Raw genomic sequence first — 19948 nt, 5'->3', positions numbered from 1 at the left:
TTTATAGGATCAACTGATGAATTAGAACACGTGGTAAGCTTAGAATTCTTATGTAAAGTGTCATTTCTTGTGTAATCTTGGGGACATCTCAGAGATGTTTTAAGGTCCAGTTTTAGCCTTTAATTCTTCCTTGCTAAGACTAGTGCCTGATTTCTGTGGGCAAAAAATCAACTCCTTGAGCAAATTCCTGTGGGCCTCTGGGCAAATTTTGCCCTCCCCCACCCCCCTCGACTTCCCATGAACATACACACATGACAGTACAATTAGGACATATAAATAAAAAATTGCTCATATATTTTCTAAACATAAGACAATTTACTAAACATGATAATACTGTATACCTAAATAGTTATACAGTTACCAAATACCATCAGTATACATATTTTCACTATACTGTAACAAGACCAACATTAATAAGAATAATACCACTATACAAGGGACACATAGTACCACCACATCATGATCACTACGATTTCACCACATAGTGACTGGTTAAAACCACAATACTGTTTTTGAATAACCATATCCACTGCATACAGACCAATACTCTTTGTATAGTAAATATATAGAGGCAAATACCATCTCTACACATGCTCTGCAGACCATATAAACACATGCAGTAACCTGTATTAACTTACAGGTGGTGTCTTCTTTGAATTTATTTATTCTAATTTCTTCTCCATCCGGCCCAGGGTATTATGAAGACTTTTTCTGGTAATGACTCATATCCACAAAATCTGCCATATAAAAATTTTAGGCTTGTCTCTCCAGCACCATTTTCACCTTTATACAAACTCCCCATCTGTTTTACACTGCTTAATATTGTAGTCAGGCCCTCACATTGCCTCCATATAGTATTTAGGTCCCCACAGTACCCCATATAGTATTCATGTATCCGGCCCCCCCCCCCCCCCCCCCCTTTTGCCTCCAAAAGCTGGTCAGGCAACTCATACTGCCCCCAAATAGTAGTTAGGTCCATCACACGCCCTCCATATAGTAGTTAGGTCCTCAACCCTGCCCCTTATCTAGTAGTTAGTAAACAGGACACTAAACGGCCATGAATGCCTGGGAAATCATACAACTTTCCTTGGATCATTTGTGTCCTTGAGTTATTTTATTTGTCATTGATTATTTGGTTTATCCTCAAAAGGCATCAATTGTTAATGCTTATCCTTGTTTGGATCTTATATAATGAAAATAATCATAATACTGTACTAATAATTTCTTTTTGTTGGTTCTTAGTCTACTACCTATGCCATATATAATAGAATTGACACTGCTTGCCATGTAAAAGGCCTGCTTGCGACATTTGTTTCAACAATGGTTTCTAGATGCAGGCTCAGAGGACTCACAAAACTTTTTATTAAAAGAAATAATGCACAAAAAAAAAAAAAACATTGTCCATAGCAAAGCTTTCATTTTCCTGTCTGTTCTGGAACAATGGAGGCTCCTGGTTGCTATAGCTAAAAGCACCACAATATTCTTTTGTACTGGTGTTCATAGTTAAACTCTTTGTGTTATCTTTGTATACATCAGAAACCTTTGGTTTGTTAGAAGAATCCAGCCCAAAACAAATGAAGCTTAGGGTCACACAGTTGATGTGTGAATGATCTTTGAGCAATTTGATGGGCCTGTCACAAGCTTTACCTGGTCCTCTTGTCAAAGGCGCAGCAGCTCTGACAGGCTTTCCCCCACTCTGCCGTTTTTAAGCAGCGCTCTTGCCACTTTATATTTATCCCTCGATGCACTAGAGAGACTCTGTGCTTCCGATCAGTGATTCCCAGTGACACTAGGATATGATTGGCCTGCAGTTTGACAGCATGGAAAGAAAGCACGTTGTCACCTCACGGGTGCAGAGATGGCCACTATTATGACTTAGCTACACCAAGATTCAAGGCAATTGGATGATAATAACATTTTCAAACATTGCACAAAGTATTTTAGGTTATCATTACAGCATTGAAAATCTGGGATCTCCGACCTAGCATGCTTCCGACATTTTCTGTTCCTTACAGTATGCGTGTAAGCTAGAACTGCTCAAGGATTAATGATTTCGACTCTTGTTCTTCTGCAGTTTCTAAGACTTTCCCAAGTGTCTTTGCAGCATTTTTATATCAACACTTTGTTGTACCAAAGGGTTAAAGCCTCCAACTTTCTTGGCCTGAATTTCTAAATATAGACCATGGTAGGCAGAGAGCGTAGGAGGCATCACAATCAGTGACTCACACAGCAGCAGTTGCCTGAAAGTCTCCTACAGAGCATACAATAATTCAGAGGCAAAACACTGGCAAAGCATAAATGATGTATTAGCGCTGGCCGTGTGTGCCACCAACATGCACGGATAAAACATTTAGAGCCTGAACTATCTGTGTAAGTCATAGATGGTGCAAGTAAAACACATATAAAGCAAGCAGGTGGTCTTTGTAGTAAGGTTGTCTGGTATGAGTCAGCCTCATAGAGGATCAGTACATGATCATAGTAAGCTTTCTGTAAATTATTTGAGAATCACTATTCTACTTCCTAAAATCTACATGTTTACATTTAATCAAGAAAGGACAATGCTTAAAGGGGCATTCCGGGTTTAAACATCTTATCATCTATCCAAAGGATAGGGGATAAGATGTATGATTGCAGTGGTCCTGCCGCTGGGGACCACTGCGATCTTGGTGAAGCCCCCAGTATTTTGTGCCGGGCGCTGCTCCCGAGATGGGGACATCCCTAGTGATGTCATGCCACACCCCTCCATTCTTGTCTATGGGAGGGGGCATGACGGTCTACATGGCCCTGTCTCGGAAGCAGCACCCGGCACAGAATACCAGTGACTGCACCGAGATTGCGGGGGTCCCCAGTGGCGAGACCCCTGTGATCATACATGTTATCCCCTATCCTTTGGATAGGGGGTTAAGATGTATAAATCCGGAATACCTCTTGAAGGCAGACACTTTATTTGTTGCCCCATAGATTATTGTCAGGTGGGAAGTGTAATACAGATTATGTCATTTAGATGCTAGAGTTCCTGAGTTAGAGGTCAAAGGCAGATACAGGATTTTTAACATCTTTTAATTAATTAAGGAATATTGTATAGCTGAAAAAGCTATTTTTTTCTAAGGTCAAACTGCTCTGTTGTGCTTTTAGGAAGGATGCAGCAAATTGTGCTCCTTCTAATGGCTTTCATGGCAGGAATTAGGTTGATAGGGCCAACTCCAAATGTGAGGGATTTACAGCAAGCCACCTGATTTCAGTGATCACTTTTCAGGGACATCATATATTTTATCTACCCTATGTACACAGCCATAATATGGTGTTATGCTTGAATTGTACAGCCAAGAATGGGGAACCAGTTGTATCCTTGGTGCTAACTAGATTGCACACAATTCAATGGAGATAATTTATTAAGGCTTGCTTGCAACTTTTCTGTGTTAAGACATTTTGTTTGCCTCATCTGGAAAGGGGGTGTAGCTTCTGTATTAAAGTGGTGTGGTTTAAAGCGTCAATCTCATTAGTAAAACAATGAAAACAAAAATACTTAAATCAGTGTAGTAATGTGCCCTAAGACCTGTATGCTTAATAATATCCACGTGTTAATATGTAAAATACCTTTTGATCTATATATTCCTGTAATTGGTTTTTCTGATTTCCTTTCAGAGGCTGGGGGTGTTTCTCCTTGAGTATGATGAGCTCCTCTCCTTCCCCCTCCCCTCTCTCCTGCACAATATGGTGCAAGGACAGGAGAAAAACCTGCCAAAAAAGATTTTTACATTTTCACATCTTTGTAAAGTGTATGCTTTTTTTTTTTTAACCCTAAAGCTGCCATGTGGAACCTATATGGTGCACATACACAATAAATAAGTTTATAAGATGACCAAAGAGAAACCATTTTGCATATAAATAATAGTTCAGCACCTTGTATTGCTTGTAACTGTGCATGTGAATGCCTCTCCTGAAAAGACTGCAAGCTTGTCTGTTCTCTGAGAAACCATATGGAGGTAACCACACCTCCCTCCCCCCTCCCTTCACAGATTTAGGTCTTTTTTAACAAAGGACCAAAAAGGCAGAATTTTTCTGGGTTCATTTGCTGAAAAGACCCCTAGTGGCCATTTTTTAAACTTGTTTTTCACATCTTTAGCAATCACATTTTTTTATGAAGTATGTTAGGAAAATGCTTTAAGTGTAGTGAGGTTTTAGATACATTAATTATTTGTAAAAAATAAATTTTTCCACAACTCCACCTCAGTCAGTAGGTGACATACAAATCATACAAGGTGAACAAAAAACCCACAAACAAAAAAAACTTTGTTTGTAGCATGCTTTATATTTCACTATTGGTATTTCTACACTGAAAACTCTTTATACATCACAATGCTCAACTAAACATCACCATCATGAGCAAGTCTATATCCCCGAACTAGTGAAGGAACAAACTGCACTACCCACAGCTTATTATATTGTGGAATGGGAGTTGTGTTACATTGCTAGCCATGTATTCCTTTCTAAGCCGAAATAGTTGTATTGTATTATTACATGTGATCCTTTTAAAGGTGAAGGCAAAGAAATGAATGTGAAGTGAGGTGCCAGGAAAGATGCTAGCGATGCAGTCCTGCTCATGTTGAGTGTTAGAGCTGATTTGTCTCCTATGCACAACACACTTGGCTGGTATTGCAGGTTGTCTTCACAATGGCCTTGCGGTATGAGTGCTGTTATCTCCAGTGAGCAGGCTCGTTCATGGGAAGGTGTTCATTACATATTCCTTGTTCCTTTCACTGTCCTATTCTCTGCATGTCCCGGGCCATCAGTTAATGCCTCTTTTACTATGAAGCATGACAAAGGCTGGACAGAGCAGGCCAGAATTACTTACAATGTTATTTAGTGTTACACATATTTGACAATATAATTATACTCTTTGCCACTGAAATGTTTCTGGATTGTCAAAGTAATAAGGGAAAGCAATGTCTGGAAATGACTGGTAATCATACTCCATGGGCCTTCCCAGCTTAAGCCCTTGCAACCTCAATAAAACTTTGGATGTGTTTATTATTATTTTTTTTTTTTTAACATATGTGCAAGTGGTATATAGTGATGTGCCATATGTCAGACTTTAAAAGTAAAGGGGCCATCAAACTTTTCTTTTAGTCTATCAATATTGGATTGGCTTTTATACCTGGCTTTTTGTTGTGGTTCTCTGATGGACTAGAAGCTACTGCTCTTGCCACGTGTCATTTAGCACATGGGAAAGCTCCCTTTACTCATATTAGTCTCGGCCAGGACAACATCTCCCTTTGTCACCAAAGCAACCATGTCTCAGAGTCACCATCAAGTCTAACAACACATTCCACCCTTCTTGCAGTCATGGCTCAGTAGTAGGTCCCCCAGTTCAGCAGCATCCAAAGGATAGGGGATAAGATGTCTGATTGTGGGGGCCTGCTGCTGGGACCCCCCAGGATCTCCCTGCAGCTCCAGCATTTTATGCGGGGCTGCGTCTCTAGTTTCGGAAATCTCCGGGTTTCCAGGACTGGGGACGTGACATCATGCCACACCCCTCCATTCATGTTTATCATGCCCCCTCCCATAGACATGAATGGAGGGGGCGTGGCACTACATCATGTCTTCAGTCCCGGAAACCCGGAGGTTTCCGAAACTAGAGACGCAGCTCCGCATAGAATGCAGGTGCTGCAGGGAGATCACGGGGGTCCCAGCAGCGGGGCCCCCGTGATCATACATCTTATCCCCTATCCTTTTGATAAGGGATAAGATGTTTTTGCCCGGAATACCCCTTTAAGCAACCAGCTCAACACAACAACATCGGCAGGCATTTTAATAGGCTTAAAGGGGTATTCCGGGTTTTTACATCTTATCCCCTATCCAAAGGATAGTGGATAAGATGTATGATCGCATGGGGTCCTGCCACTGGGGACCTCTGCGATCTCGGAGCAGTGCCCGCCATTCTGTGCCGGGTGCTGCTTCCGAGACAGGGACATGACATCACGGTCACGCCCCCTCATGACATCATGCCCTTTCATTCATGTCTATGGGAGGGGGCGTGATGGCCGTCACGCCCCCTCCTATAGACATGAATGGACCCCTGCGATCATACATCTTATCCACTATCCTTTGGATAGGGGATAAGATGTATAAACCCGGAATACCCCTTTAAGTTATAAAGCAAAAACTGCATCTCTCAATTACAGTCTACTATGATAACTTGTCCTTCACCAGCAATATGGCACATGGGGGAAGTAATTTCCACTGTCATTCTATTAACCCCATGAAAACCACGAATGTTTACTGTGACAAATGAAAAGCATATGCACACACATTTTACATAAACAAATAGTGTATGTTAACCAGTGTTTGCACCGAAGCACTACTGCTGAATGGAGACCGGATTCTCCATAATACTTAATAGTATTCTCCACAACAACACATGAATGCTGCAGGCTATTGTATAAATGCTGACCCTTACACAAGTGTGATACAACATGTATTCATACTAACCATATAACCACCAATAGCATTAGGTCAAAGTCTGCCCTTTTCACAAGAGAACACAACATAACATATAAACATAACAACTTTCTAACTGCACTGTATTCCTGACATGCCTTCTAGGTGCACCTTACATCCATACACATAGGAATTTGGCCACTATTGATCATTGTTATGTTTATATGGGAGATTCTGCTGAGAGAATTGAAACCTCGAACATACAGACATTAAAATCTCTATTAGTGGTAGATACAACGAGTATAGAAAATCTAAAATACAGAAGGGGCACTTTCCTCAAGACTGGTCTAAAATGTAACCTTGGATTTGTGGTTTATTGCTTATAATGGTTCTATATCAATAAAATACAGTCAGATATGTATAACAGTTGTTTTAGTCTATCTCATAAAATACAATATTATGCTCATAGTAAGTGTCAGCTGCAGGGCCCTTGCAGGTGATCTCAGCATAAGATAAAAATATGGTCAATAAAAATATATAGATAAAAGTATATATCAGAAAAATATATAAACTATAAAATATAGATTCATGTAAAGAATACTTCAATTGTTTGTAGATGTAGCCAAAATAAAACCAAGTGTAATTAGTCTTTTAACACGGCAACCTCAAGGTACTGTAGGCATCCTAAAGATAGTGCAGTTCAAATAATGTGATTCAGATTGACAATCCCTCCTTCTGTGAAGACTTCCTCAATAGATACTATGTATCTGTATAAAGTATATAGCAGAGAATTGGATTCACTTGTTGCAAAGTGCGATATCACCAGTTCAGACGATGTCCCGCGGCGCTCTCACACTTACCCTCTATGGTCGCATGGACACTCTGATATTCCTAGTAGCTTGCTTAGGCCGTATCGGCAGACCTGGGGAGGGAGAAGCCTGTTGCCAGCCTGATGCTTATGATGAATGGGTTGTCAGTGGTAGCATTCTCCTCGTGCATGGTGCATGCCAACATGCAATGTGGGTTGCGGACGTGCTGGGAATAGTAGTGGTAATTCAAAGGCGTTTGCTGGCTGTATACATAAATCGGGTAATAAACATCAAGGCTAGACGCGTTTTGAGATCTGCTCGATCACTTTTTCAATAGCTATATCTCTTAGAAAATCCATGTACAAGGGTACAATGCTTCTCACTATAGAATATATTCTATGGGTAGAATTAATCATTGTGCCCCAATAACAAAAATGTTTGCATATTTCTTATGCTCATTTTACAGTATCTTTGCTATATACACGATAGTGGCTTTAAAAAAAAGCAAAACAGAAAAAAATTTGGCCAAACACAATTGTCGCTATTTTTCTGGTGGCCTACAGAACCCAATCAGAAACTGTTATAGCTTTGCCTGGACTGATAACTCATAAGATACTAGTATCTGCATGAAGATGTTTGTAGTCTTGAGGTGTAGGTTTATCTACGTATTATGGCCTCATAAATTAGATGCATTTATAGTGCAGGAGCATTTGCAGGAACAGTGAAGCTAGTGTATTTAATCTGGAGTCAAGTAGTAAAGCTCTTGGGATTTCAACTGGATTCAAGATGCATGCTCCACTGGCCCGTCCTTGTATTACAGATTAAGGGAGACTGTGGAGGGCTGTGACATTATCAAGTGCTGCCTTCTGTCCCAGGGATAGTTAGCTCTGCTCGGCTGCTCGGCCCTGACTGCATGTCTTCTCCTTTCCTGCTGTGTTGTAGAATGAAGAGTTGAAGTTCACACATCAGACACTTTAGTGTCCAAGGAATGTAAACAGATAAATGCATGAGTGAGGATGAGCTCAGCAAATTGTCCATCTGCGTGATTCCCATCCATCTTTACTGCCATCTTTAGTAAGGGTGAATCATATTAGTGAATCGGCATAAGAAACAAGAAAGCGGAGCACTCGCTGAGATGTTCTTGCTGTGGCTTCTTTATTCGTTCACCGAACAAACGGGAGATTAGCAGTGCGGGGAGGCTGGTGGAAGAGACGCGGGGGTATGGAGCGACTGGCCGTCGCTCCATACCCCCGCGTCTCTTCCACCAGTCTCTTCCACCTGCCTCCCCGCACTGCTAATCTCCCGTTTGTGCGGTGAACGAATAAAGAAGCCACAGCAAGAACATCTCAGTGAGTGCTCCGTTTTCTTGTTTCTTATGCCTATTATCTTACACTGGATTCACACGTTGCTAGCTTCTTAGGGAGCCGTACTGCCACGGCATATATTGCAATTGGAGTACGGGTGGTGCCTTTAAGTGCATTCTTGGTCTTTTAACACATATTAGTGAATCATTGCTTGTTCAGTAGATCTAGATCTCCTCATAGCGTTGACTCTTCATATGTATGTAAAGGTACCAAGTATGTGACTGGAGGCAAGGTTGGTTACACTTTAAATGACTGGGTGATGACACCGGTTTCCGGTAGGGAAGCAGTCCATACACACAAATGTGTTTTTTGTTGCATATTCTGGGAAAGCAACACAAACAATAATATGTTTGCTTTCATCTTCTCAAATTTAGGAGGCACAATTGTGAGCAGTTGCAAAAGCTTTCTACTTGGCACTACTGTCAGTCACTCACTTGCTCAGGTTTTAGAGTGTAATAGCTGTAACCTGCAGTATGTCTGGTTATAGTCCTCTGTGGCTATATGGCTTATGTAACATGTCTCTCTTGTGGACCTTAGTACTTGTTGTGGAGTACTGCCTCAGTACCTCTGTTACTGTGTTATCACCGAGTTCAATAGTTCATTGGCAAATAAACACTTGGCGCCTGGCTGTCATGGGCCTCTGTCACATGGTTCTTACTTGCAGCATCAGTGTCTCTTGCTGGTAGCAAAAGCCACACCCCTTCCGCCTTCTGCTCTTTATTTAGGGGAATTGTTGCACGTAGCGTATATGCTGCATATTTGATGCTGCATGTTTCTGTGCTAGCAAAGTCTATGGAAGTAATAAAAGAACACCCATAGACTTTGCTTGCACTGAAATACACAGCATAAAATACCTGGCGTATATGCTATGGCTGACCCCACCCTAAAGCATCGGTTGCCATCCCCTTGGAAAGCACACAAAGCAAGTGCTCTCTCTGTCAGGGGACCGCATTCTAGGCCTTAGTAGCTACAAGACCTGGTTGTAACCTCCGGTATCAAGGCTACCTGTATTGCACAGCTATCCCATGACTTGTGACAATATTGCTTATTAGGCTATATAATGTTTGCATCAAGAAGACCAAGGATTTCAAAGCTATGATACTATTTGAACTTTTCTGGGGCATAGGTGTGCAGAGGTAATAAGCAGTCACACCTTGGTAACAGAGAGGTCCCAAAGGTGCCTCTACCACATAAAATACCAGGGTTATAAGTAGCACAAGGTAGAAGGGTGCCCTTTTACAGATTTTGCAGGAGCTTCAAGTTATGCCTCTGGGATTTTGTGTAGTACAGGTCTGTAAAAAAAGTATTTGTCTACAGTTTTGAAACAGACTGAAGCTATAGTCCAGTCTGTGCCTTTAATTCCTTATACAGAACTTTAATGGTTGCAAATAGTTTTTGAAACTGTATTGTTGTAAATCTAGCACAGCCCACACAGCTCCATTGTAATAATGCATTTGTATTGGTTAACATGCATATTGCTTTATCCCCCTTTCTCTTTTTATGTGGTGTTGTCAATGGCATAGCGTGGGTTGCCAGCATTCAAGACATGGCAAAGTATTATGCCCCAAACCCGCCTGTAAATATAAGAGAGTGGCAATGCATAATTCCCCCACAATTAAGTAGATGCCCCTAGTTGGTAGATAAGCTCTCCCAATTAGATAAATACCCTCAGCAGTTATATAGCCCCCCATTATGTAGAAGTCCCAGTAGTTATAGGTAGGTAATTTCTCCACAAAGCATGGTCCAAGTAGAAAGGCAATATTCCAAAATTATGAAATCATACTTACCTTTGTTCTGATCCAAGACCATTTTCTTCTTCCTCCACTCTGTTCTCCATCATCTGCAGTGGCACAGGACTTCTTCTGCCGCCTATGCCTGATGAAATGACTTCATCGCCTGCAACATGCCCCTCAGACCTATGCCACTGTAGTATAGAAGGGAGTCTAAACATACATTCTGTATTGTCCTTAGCTATTAATATAGCACACTGTACTATATTGAACATAAGCACAGGAGCAGGGACTCCTGTACAGTAATGACATGCATTGTCAGTATAATCACTTACTTCACATTCTTCGGGGTACAAAAGTTTGCGCCCTAAAGAATTAAGTGCCCTGGGCAAATGCCCCCCCCCCCCCCCCCACGCTATGCCAATAAATGTTGCTGTCTGGCATCTGATGTGCACATCACCATGTGAATGTGCTGTTTGGGATTTTGGTGGTATGCACTAGGTTAGGCCGTGCAGCACTGCGGCAATCATTCACCTTCTGTCTTTTGTTATATGTTGTGTATGTTTACAAGTTAATATACGTTTTCATTGTTCTAATACAACAGCACAAAAGGCTGAGCATAAGTAACACTAATCACCCTCTTTTCTCTCTGCAGCTGATCAGCGGTGGATCTATTGTAAGTGCTGAGGCAGCATGGGATCACGTCACCATGGCCAACCGGGAGTTGGCATTTAAAGCTGGAGATGTCATAAAGGTCCTGGATGCTTCCAATAAGGACTGGTGGTGGGGTCAGATAGATGACGAGGAAGGATGGTTTCCTGCCAGCTTTGTGCGGGTGAGTAAATCTGCAGACTATCAATTATTTCCGCAAGATGCTAAAGGCCTAGAATACTGTTTTGTGATACGTTTGAGCTACAGTCATGACAATATTCATATCAACACATGTATCAGCCTGCATATCAGCATCGCCTCCTCCAGCATTAATCTTGTTAACTATAATGACATCATCTAATAGCCTCAAACCCAACAGCTGTTTCTATTTCTGCATTGCATCAATGGACACAAAATTATGCAGTGCTCCAAAAAAATAAGTGAACTAAAAAGTTTGTATCTACACAGTGCAATTAAATGAGGACATTATACGTGAGATGTATGGATGGATGACATGATCTGCTGCATTACTGTCCCTGGCATAACACTATATATATATATATATATATATATATATATATATATATATAGTCCAATTTTGGATGTATACAATGCATACTGTCTTTTTTGTCTGTTAGGAGACTAGCTACTATCACGTCAGTGACATAGGTTCCTCACAGGCTTAGCTTGCAGAGTTACTTTCAGTTTTAAAAGCCGGTAACTAGCTGTCTTCAGCACATGTGCTGATCTGAGCCCAACTGAAAACCTGGACTGCCCTAGGAAGGGGTTAAAAGGCATCAGCCTACATTTTACGCCATTAAAGCAGAGATTTTTTACTATTTCTGGATGTCACCAAGCCTTCACTGGATGAGATATATGCTTCCTAAAACTACATACAAATGGTACTTTGGGGAAATATTGCAATTTCCAACAACTATATATTAACAGTGTTTAATGTTACTGTCCCCTCAAAATAACTCAACACACAACATTAGTGTCCAAACCTTGGCAGCAAAAGTGAGTACACCCTAAGTGGAAATGTTCCAATTAGCACTTTTTTACTCCCCGGTGTCATGTGACTTGTTAGTGTTACTAGGGCTCAGTTGTAAATTGGGAGCTTGTATCCTAAATTTGGTGTTATTGCTTTCACACTTTAATAATGGTCACTGAAAGTTCAAAATGGCACACCATGGCAAAGAGTGCTCGGAGGATCTGTAAATCATAAATATGGCCTGGGTTATAAGAATATTGCCAAGACTCTGAAACTTAGCTGCAGTAGGTTGGGCAGGACCATACAGCAGTTTCACAGGACAGGTTCCACTCTGAACAGCCCTTGCCATGATAGACCAAACGAGATTAAAGCATGTGCTCATCTTCATATCCAGTGGTTGTCTTTGGGTAATAGATGTATGATTGCTGCCAGTATTGTTGCAGAGGTTTAAGTGGTGGAAGGTGTTAGCCAGTCAATGCTCAGACTATACGTCGCATACTGCAGGAAATTGGTAGGTATGGCTGTTGTCCCAGAAGGAAACCTCTTCTAAAGATGATGCACAAGAAAGCCTGCAAACAGTTCGCTGAAGACTAGCAGACAAAGGATATGGATTACTGGAACCATGTGCTGTGGTCTGATGAGACCAATATAAACGTATTTGTTTCAGATGCTGTCAAGCGTAAGTGGCGACAACCAGGTTAGAAGTACAAAGACAAGTGTGTGTTTTGCCTACAGTCAAGCATGGTAGTGGGAATGTCAAGGTCTGGGCCTGCATTAATGCTACTGGCACTGGTATTCAGAGTTTATTCAGCGAACCATGAATGCAAACATGTACTGTGACATATAATAATCCCAAACAATCTCCAAGACTGCCACTGCCTTGCTAAAGAAGCTAAGGGTAAAGGACTGGTCAAGAATGTCTAACCCTATTGAGCATTTCTAGCTCTGTGATGTCATGATGAAGGAGTGGAGGAGAACTACAATTTGAACATTTCCACATAGGGCTGTACTACCTTTTGTTGCCAATTTTTCCATATTAATGGCTATGTGATAAGTTATTTTGAGGGGTTGCTTTTGTGAGACACTGTTCATGGAATAAATGTCATTTCTTTTGCCTATCTGGTTGCTGCAGAGATATTCCCTCTTCAGTTTGAAGTTTGAGAAGGGTAGGGTCACACTCAGCACATCTATAGTGGGTTTCCTGCATATGAAATTCCACTTGCAGATTTTCCACTGCAGAATTCCACTTATTGAATTCCCAAGTGAAAAATCCAGAAGAAAAAAAAAACAACTTGACCAGTTTTCTTCTCGTCTTTCATCAGTTTTGGAGGGGTGTCCAGTTCTTGGTAATGTCTCTGTTGTGCCATATTTTCTCCACTTGTTGATCACTGTCTTCACTGTATTCCATGGTATATCTGTTGCTTTGGAAATTGTTTTGTACCCTTCTGATATCTTTCAACACTGAGATCCCTCTCTTTTTTAAGCTTTGGCTTTGGCTCTGAGATGCAACTAAGAAAATGTCAGGAAAATCCTACTAGAACAGATGAACTTTATTTGTGATTATTAACATAAATGATGACTATACATGATGGCTGGTGTGTAATAACTTCTATTTAACATGAATTTGAATGTTATTGGTTAATTCTGAACACAGTCACGTCCCCAGTTCTAAGAAGGTGTGTACACTTATGCAACCAGGTTATAGTGTGTTATTTTTTCCCCCCTCAAAGATTTCAGTTTGTTTTGCAATTGTATTGTTCATGTTATAGGTCACATTAAAGGCGAAAAAACTTCTATGATTTATTTTGGTCTCATACATCACAAGAACCTAGTATCTGTATATACACTGCTCAAAAATAAATAAATAAAGGGAACACTTAAACAACACAATGTAGCTCCAAATCAATCACACTTCTGTGAAATCACACTGTCCACTCAGAAAGCAACACTGATTGACAATCAATTTCACATGCTATTGTGCAAATGGAACAAACAACAGATGGAAATTATAGGCAATTAGCAAGACACCCACAATAAAGGAGTGGTTCTTCAGGTGGTGACCACAGACCACTTCTCAGTTCCTATGCTTCCTGGCTGATATTTTGGTCAATTTTGAATGCTGGCGGTGCTTTCACTCTAGTAGTAGCATGAGACGGAGTCTAAAACCCTCACAAGTGGCTCAGGTAGTGCAGCTCATCCAGGATGGCACATCAATGTGAGCTTTGGCAAGAAGGTTTACTGTGTCTGTCCAGAGCATGGAGGCACTACCATGAGACAGGCCAGTACATCAGGAGACGTGTAAGAGGCTGTAGGGGGCAATAACCCAGCAGTAGGACAGTTACCTCTGCCTTTGTGCAAGGAGGAGCAGGAGGAGCACTGTCAGATCCCTGCAAAAGATCTCCAGCAGTCCACAAATGTGCATTTGTCCACTCAAACCGTCAGAAACGGACTCCATGAGGGTGGTATGAGGGCCCGATATCCACAAGTGGGGGTTGTGCTTACAGCCCAACACTGTGCAGGATGTTTGGCATTTGCCAGAGAAAACCAAGATTGGCAAATTCGCCACTGGTGCCCTGTGCTCTTAACAGATTAAATCAGGTTCACACTGAGCACGTGTGACAGACGTGACAGATTCTGGAGACGCCATGGAGAACGTTCTGCTGGCTGCAACATCCTCCAGCATGATCGGTTAAGCGGTGGATCAGTAATGGTGTGGGGTGGCTGTCACCATGCGGCAGGCTGGAGGTGGATCCTCTGTGCCAGAGAGGGATTGGCGTGGACCGTGTCGGTGGACCGGTTCTAAGTTGCTACCGGTATTCACCAGAGCCCGCCGCAAAGCAGGATGGTCTTGCAGCGGCGGTAGCAACCAGGTCGTATCCACTGGCAACGGCTCAACCTCTCTGACTGCTGAGATAAGCGCGGTACAAGGGGGTAGACAAGAGCAAGGTCGGACGTAGCAGTAGGTCAGGGCAGGCAGCAAGGATCGTAGTCAGGGGCAACGGCAGGAGGTCTGAAACACAGGCTAGGAACACACAAGGAAACGCTTTCACTGGCACAATGGCAACAAGATCCGGCAAGGGAGTGCAGGGGAAGTGAGGTATAAATAGGGAAGTGTGAAGGTACTGATTAAAAGCCATGCGCTAATCAGTGGCGCACCGGCCCTTTAAATCGCAAAGACCCGGCGCGCGCGCACCCTAGGGAGCGGGGCTGCGCGCGCCGGGACAGCACAGACGGGGAACGAGTCTGGTAAGCGGGTCGGGATGCGCATCGTAGTGTTGAGCGGCATAGGCCATATTCGAATTCGCGAATATATGGACGAATATTCGCCATATTCGCGAATATTCGCATATTCGTAATATTCTCGCTTTATTTTCGCATATGCGAATATTCACGTGTGCGAAAATTAACATATGCGAAAATTTGCATATACTAAAATTAGCATAAGCGAAAATTCGCATATGCGAAAATTAGCTTATGTAAATTTTCGTATATGCGAAAATTCGCACGCCAGTCTCACACAGTAGTATTAGAGCCTTCTTACACCACATAAGCTGGAAGCAGAGAGGGATGATCACTGTGAGGGGTACTGTGAAAAAAAAACCAAAAAACGAATATTCGTAATTACGAATATATAGCGCTATATTCGTGAATATTCGCGAATTCGCGAATATCGCATAAATTCGAATTGCGAATATTCGCGAGCAACACTAGCGCATCGCGAGCGGGCGCATCCCGCATCGCGAATCCCATCCCGGCTGGGAACATTATCGCAGCGCACCCGGTCGGCAGGTCTGACCGGGGCGCTGCGAATAGGAGAACGCTGTGAGCGCTCCGGGGAGGAGCGGGGACCCGGAGCGCTCGGCGTAACAGTGGCATTTCTTTCGGGGGCCCCACAGCCCTCCATGTGCTTGCCAGAGGTTGCCTGACTTGCCATAAGGTACAGAGATGAGATCCTCAGACCCCTTGTGAGACCAAATGCTGGTGTGGTTGGCCCTGGGTTCCTCCTAATGCAAGACAATGCTAGACCTCATGTGGCTGGAGTGTGTAAGCAATTCCTGCAAGAGGAAAACATTGATGCTCTGGACTGGCCCACCCGTTCCCCAGACCTGAATCCAATTGAGCACATCTGTCTTGGTCCATCCAATAACGCCATGTTGCACCACAGACTGTCCAGGAGCCACCTCATCAGGAGCATTCACAGGCATTGTAGGGAGGTAATTTGGGCACGTGGAGGCCACTGACACTACTGAGCCTCATTTTGACTAGTTTTAAGGACATTACATGAAAATTGGATCAGCCTGTAGTGGGGTTTTCCACTTTGATTTTAAGGGTGACTCCATATCCAGACCTCCATGGGTTGATAAATGTGATTTCCATTGAAAATTTTTGTGTGATTTTGTTGTCAGCACATTCAACTATGTAAAGACGAAACTATTTCATATTAGTTCATTCATTCAGATCAAGGATTATCTTAGTGTTCCCTTTATTTATTTTTTTAGCATTTTTGTGACATGTTTATATATTTATATATAAATACAACAACAAATATATATATATATATATATATACACAATATATATATATATATATATATATATATATATATATATATATATATGCAAACATGTCTCTAAGATGTGCTAATAATATACCTGACTAACCCACAGTGACACTGATTAATATTCTTTCCAACATATACATCTTTGTCCCTGTGATGATTTATTGCTCTCCTGTCTCTACTGTCTCTGAAATATATTAGTAATGAGTGAGCCTGTGCCCAGGGATTTCTTCTCTGTGTAGATACACAGCACTACACACGGCTCCGGAAGTTCTGCAGAAGTAGTAGCAATTCTCTGTACGCATATCTCTGTTTCTCTACTTTCTGTGGCAGCCGTGACCTGGTTAAACTCATGTTTTGCCAAATCCGTGAAGAATAGGCTTCTATTTTTGGAAGACTCTAAGGATTTAACAAAGGATTTCCATATTTATTTTTGTTTCCCTGTCAAGATATGACATCAGCATCTTACGCTTCATTAAAACACTGTGACATCTTAGCCCAATTAAAATTGCAGATTAGTAGACATTATAGACATAAATCCTACAAGTTTAGTTGTAGTAAAGTAGTGGAGTACTGTATATATAATATACATATTTTATACACTTAAAAGAAAATATTTTGTAACACTGTCACTGGAAATGAGTGAATTTTTAAAAAATTAGATTCGGCCGATTTGCTGAATTTTCCGAAATGATTTGGTTTGGTCAAAATTTATTTGCGGTGAGTCACTATTAAAAATGGCTATTTCTGGGCTACAGAGAGCCCCAATAGGGCTGTAGAACACTTTGTATTGTCGTAACACTCATAGGGAGTGTGCTGTGTTAGTGAAATAATACTGCTATTCAATGACATGCAGATTACAGGCGTTGTTATTAGAATCACGGTCGCAGAGCGGCACAATATCTGGAGGTGGCATCAGTATGAGGAGACCATATGGTTGCAGAATGACATAGCCTGGAGGTGGTGGCAGCATGAGAAGACCATATAGTTGCTGAATGACACAGCATGGAGGTGGCGGCAGTATGAGGAGACCATATAGTGCCTGAATGACAGTGTGGAGATGGCAGCAGCATGAGGAGACAAATAGTGGCTGAATGACCCAGCCTGGAGGTTGCAACAGCCTGGTGAGACCATGGGACCTCACAATGGAAAAGATTAAAGATATTTTTTAACATTTAAATTGAAGATTTCAAATAGATGAACCTAAAAGTTTTACTTTATGTGCCAGCAGCATGAGGAGACCACATGGTAGCACAGTGGCAGAGGCTGGAGGTGGCAGCAGCATGAGGAGACCATATAGTTGCTGAATGACACAGCCTTGAGGTGGCGGCAGTATGAGAACATATGGTGGCAGAATGATACAGCCTGGAGCTGGCATCAGCATAAGGAGAACATATGGTGGCAGAATGAGACAGCCTGGAGCTGGCATCAGCATGGTAGCAGAATGAGACAGCCCATAGCTTGCATCAGCTTGAGGAGAACATATGATGGCAGAATGAGACCGCTTGGAGCTGGCATCAGCATGAGGACAACATATGGTGGCAGAATTAGACAGGCTGGAGCTGGCATCAGCATAAGGAGAACATATGGTGGCAAAATGAGACAGCCTGTGGCTGGCATCAGCATAAGGAGAACATACGGTGGCAGAATGAGACAGCCTGGAGCTGGCATCAGCATGAGGACAACATATGGTGGCAGAATGAGACAGCCTGGAGCTGGCATTAACATAAGGAGAATATATGGTTGGAGAATGAGACAGCTTGGAGCTGGCATCAGCATGTGGAGAACATATGGTGGCAGATTGAGACAGCCCGGAGCTTGCATCAGCATGAGGAGAACATCTTTTGTAAAAGTGTTAGATTGCACAAGTAAATATTGAGGATATGCATTACATAAAGCTGAACTTATAGTAATATTCTTGGGATAAAATATATGTAAAAAGTAAATCTGTCATTCCTAATGGACAGAGGTGCCCTTTAAAACTTTACTTTTAATAAATAATGAAGTAAAAAAAAGTGTAGTGACAAAAATACCACTATCTTAGGGACTTGATAATATTCTATAGGTTACTCACACATGTGTTGTTAGATGTAGATCATAGATCATGTATATAACATTAGTGGTAACCAACCAATACACGAGACATACGCCGCACAGAATGGCTAATAACTAGTTGCTCAACTCATATATACTTAGTCATAGCCTAGTCATAGCAGTCACTAGCACTTTATCAGGGGCAAATATACTTCAATATAATGCGTTCAAAAATAATAATATGCCGCACTAGTTTCAAGACAAATAACAAGAGGAGAGAAATTAACCATCATAAAAGCTGACGTAGAGTCACCCAGCTATAAACTGTTGTCAATATCGGCAATACTCAAAATGATACATAATTAAAGGGACATCCCCAAAAATATACACCATGGACTGGTAATTCCCAAAGGAGAGTGAGTAACCACAAATCACTGGCATAATTGAGGGAAGATTCACGTAGATGTAAGCTGTATCATATGAAGACATACTGAAAAAGAAGTTTCTCTAGAAGTAAATCATTACATTATTAAAGTAGATAATTTGGCCCATTTGATGAGCAATCATTGCTAATGGGGATGGAATAATAAATGGATATTAATTAGGATAGAGCAAATAAATATCATATTGAGCGCAGACTTAATTATCATGTGAGGCAGCAGCTATAAAATAACACATAAAATGATAAGGGAATAGAGAGGCTCTATTAAAACCAGCAAAACGAGAGGGGACCTAGGGAAACCTATAACACCCTATAGGGTTCCTATAGTATATCCCTATACCTAGACAGCATGAATGCCCTTAGAAGGGCAGTACCGTAATTGCAGGAACCTCCTGGAAAACCCTATAGCACCCTACAATAATGGTGGCCCTAGAGCAATAGATTCACTAGGATCTCCCCTAATTGCCTGATATGCTACCATAACTTTATCCCAACCTCAGTGCTTGCACCATAATATTAACAAATAATAGGTCTATATATGGGAAACAAAATAAAGTTGTTAATTAAGGCCAATAGTAGCCATGGTCTGCAAACGATAGATCGGTCTACATTCACTTTGTAATAACATCTTGTCCCAGTCACCACCCCTTGACAGAGGGCTTCACTTGATCAATCCCAATAAACATAATCTGGCTGGTGTTGCCCTGATTTATGTGTACCGCAACAGTGGTATTTCTTTGTTGCGTATATCCCCGAGATGTTCTAACACTCTACGATAAAACTCACAAATGGTTTTCCCTATTTATTTCTTCCCACATGTACAAAAAGCCAAATAGATAACCCCCCCGCGAGTTACAGTTCATAAAGTGTCTGATAGAAAGGCTTTGCCAGTGTTCGGTTCATCAATAGTTTAAGTCCTTAGGACATT

At 41.7% G+C, this 19948-nt stretch overlaps 1 protein-coding gene across 4 annotated transcripts in view; it reads left to right on the top strand.

Moving 5' to 3' along the window:
* Window positions 1-19948, top strand: part of ARHGEF9 (Cdc42 guanine nucleotide exchange factor 9) — a 356509-nt gene that overhangs the window by 188799 nt on the left and 147762 nt on the right. For all 4 annotated transcript variants that reach the window (XM_056540084.1, XM_056540086.1, XM_056540087.1 and 1 more), the window contains one exon: window positions 11000-11179. In XM_056540084.1, the coding sequence (XP_056396059.1) occupies window positions 11000-11179 (180 nt within the window). The remainder of the gene's footprint in view (window positions 1-10999; window positions 11180-19948) is intronic.

The sequence above is a fragment of the Hyla sarda genome, chromosome 9, assembly GCF_029499605.1.
Source record: "Hyla sarda isolate aHylSar1 chromosome 9, aHylSar1.hap1, whole genome shotgun sequence".
NCBI classification, from domain to species: domain Eukaryota; kingdom Metazoa; phylum Chordata; class Amphibia; order Anura; family Hylidae; genus Hyla; species Hyla sarda.
Note: the sequence above shows the minus strand (reverse complement) of the source record. Positions and strands in the feature narration are given on the sequence as shown.